Source organism: Penaeus monodon, chromosome 29, assembly GCF_015228065.2.
Source record: "Penaeus monodon isolate SGIC_2016 chromosome 29, NSTDA_Pmon_1, whole genome shotgun sequence".
In the NCBI taxonomy this organism is placed as follows: Eukaryota; Metazoa; Arthropoda; class Malacostraca; order Decapoda; family Penaeidae; genus Penaeus; species Penaeus monodon.
The window spans coordinates 24,838,698-24,840,483 of NC_051414.1; the positions used below are offsets into that span (position 1 = coordinate 24,838,698).

Genomic DNA, 1,786 nt, shown 5'->3' on the forward strand with positions numbered 1-1,786 from the left:
TTATTCTGAGAGATTTTTTGGACTCAAGCTTTTTCTGTTCGTCTGTCTTTGCCTATTTCATTTCTTCCAGCAGTACCTCTTTGCAAGTGTTATCTTTCACTTACTGTCAGTACCGCGGATTTGCATCCTTCTGCGTTTTAACAGGATTGCTTCATCGAAAACCAGAAGGAAATTGTTCAACGATAGTCGTTTCTGACGCGGAAAATCAGGCTTATCTGCTGTATTGAGAAATAATTGTGCATTAGGCATTGAGGGAAAGGTAGTGATTAAAAAGTAAAATGTATATACTGTAGAGTTCTTGATTATATAAGGACTTTCTGGCTGATCCTTCTGGAATTAATGGCGCTTATTTGACTGAACCTTCCAGCGCTTTAGTCTATAGAAATCAGTGTATACGGTTTAGTACTAACAGCCCCGCCTATTATTTTTAGACAAGGATTTTCATTCTCTTTTTGGACACGGACAGCAATAAGCACATGTATCTGCTATCGTTAATTCAACCGTGATCTTGTTATGCAATAGTAATACTGCTAACCTTCCCCTTCTTGGGACGTGGGGGAGTAGAGTGATACAGCGCCATAGATCACACGCTTGAGGGAGTCTCGACATCAGCCACGAGCCAGCGAAGATGAGATGAGTTGTCGCTCGCCGTAATGGTGGAGAAACCAACAGTCGGGGAATTTGAGCTTCACTTCTCACTGAGGTCACGTGATTGCTGCAAAGTGCAAATAGTTTTTCTCTTTCTCTTTTCTGGATATCGGCCATTTGTTGCACTGTCGGCTGCTTGCCGTGTTGCGATGATTAGTGAGGGGCCATGAGTGTAAAGATTACTTTGGCATGACGTGGTATTCATGGCGATGCAGGAACATTCCTGCTTTTATAGCTGTGAGGCTTTGGACTGCTGGAGTAACCGATCTGCAGGTTGTTAAGAACAGCTTGGAAGATCACTGACAGAAGGAAAATTCTTTTCATTCAAAAGTGATTGTTTGTGTAGTTATGATTGTTTTTTCGAACGTTTTCATTATTTTCATATTCACTTCATATTATAAGTTGAATTTTTCGGATTTACATTTCATTCCATTCTATTACTTATATTTAGGAAACGCAGAATCTTACCGGCACTGGAGAATTGAAAAAAAGAGAAAGTAATGATCCAATACGAAAATTTAACACCCTTAAATCCCCCAGATATAAAATCCGTTGCATCCCAAATCCCTTACGTCCTCTGCTCCCTCCCCTCTCCTCGACTCAGACTCCCTACATCTCCTTCGGCGCCAAATGACCCTGCTGTTGCGCCGCCAAGCATGATACTCCCTACTAAATCAACTAAATCTTGCATTCCTGATGATCTCCTTCCCTGCAGATGCGAAAGAGCCAGCTAGCTGTGTTGACCGGGCTTGTCCTCGTGGTCCAGCTGGGGTGCGACGCGAAGCCCCAGTCCGTCCAGGTCAACAACCAGGCCCTGTTCACCCTGGGGGCGGTGGCGCTCGCGGCCGGCCTGGGGTACCATTTCGGCCAGAAGTCGACCAACAACCGCAGGCCGCAGAGCCAGTTCCAGTGAGTGGCTTTGGTCGCTGGTGTCTGGGCGGCTTAAGCGCTTCTGATTATTTTTAATGCGTGGCATAACATAGTTCAGATGTGTTGCAATGCGCCATTTCTCACACAAATAGTTTTGATGTAAACAAGGATAATGATTCTGTAATGTCGATGATTATGAATTTATTACTTCTTGACCGGTCATTATCATTGTAGTTTTCATAAGTTATCAGTGAGCGGGTACGGCGCC

At 44.1% G+C, this 1,786-nt stretch overlaps 1 protein-coding gene across 1 annotated transcript in view; it reads left to right on the top strand.

Moving 5' to 3' along the window:
• The first annotated feature begins 1,193 nt into the window (after positions 1-1,193).
• The window catches only part of LOC119591785, a 994-nt gene continuing 401 nt past the window's right edge, over positions 1,194-1,786 (top strand). The window contains exon 1 of the mRNA XM_037940529.1: positions 1,194-1,557. Coding sequence (XP_037796457.1) covers positions 1,345-1,557 — 213 coding nt within the window. The 5' untranslated portion in view covers positions 1,194-1,344. The remainder of the gene's footprint in view (positions 1,558-1,786) is intronic.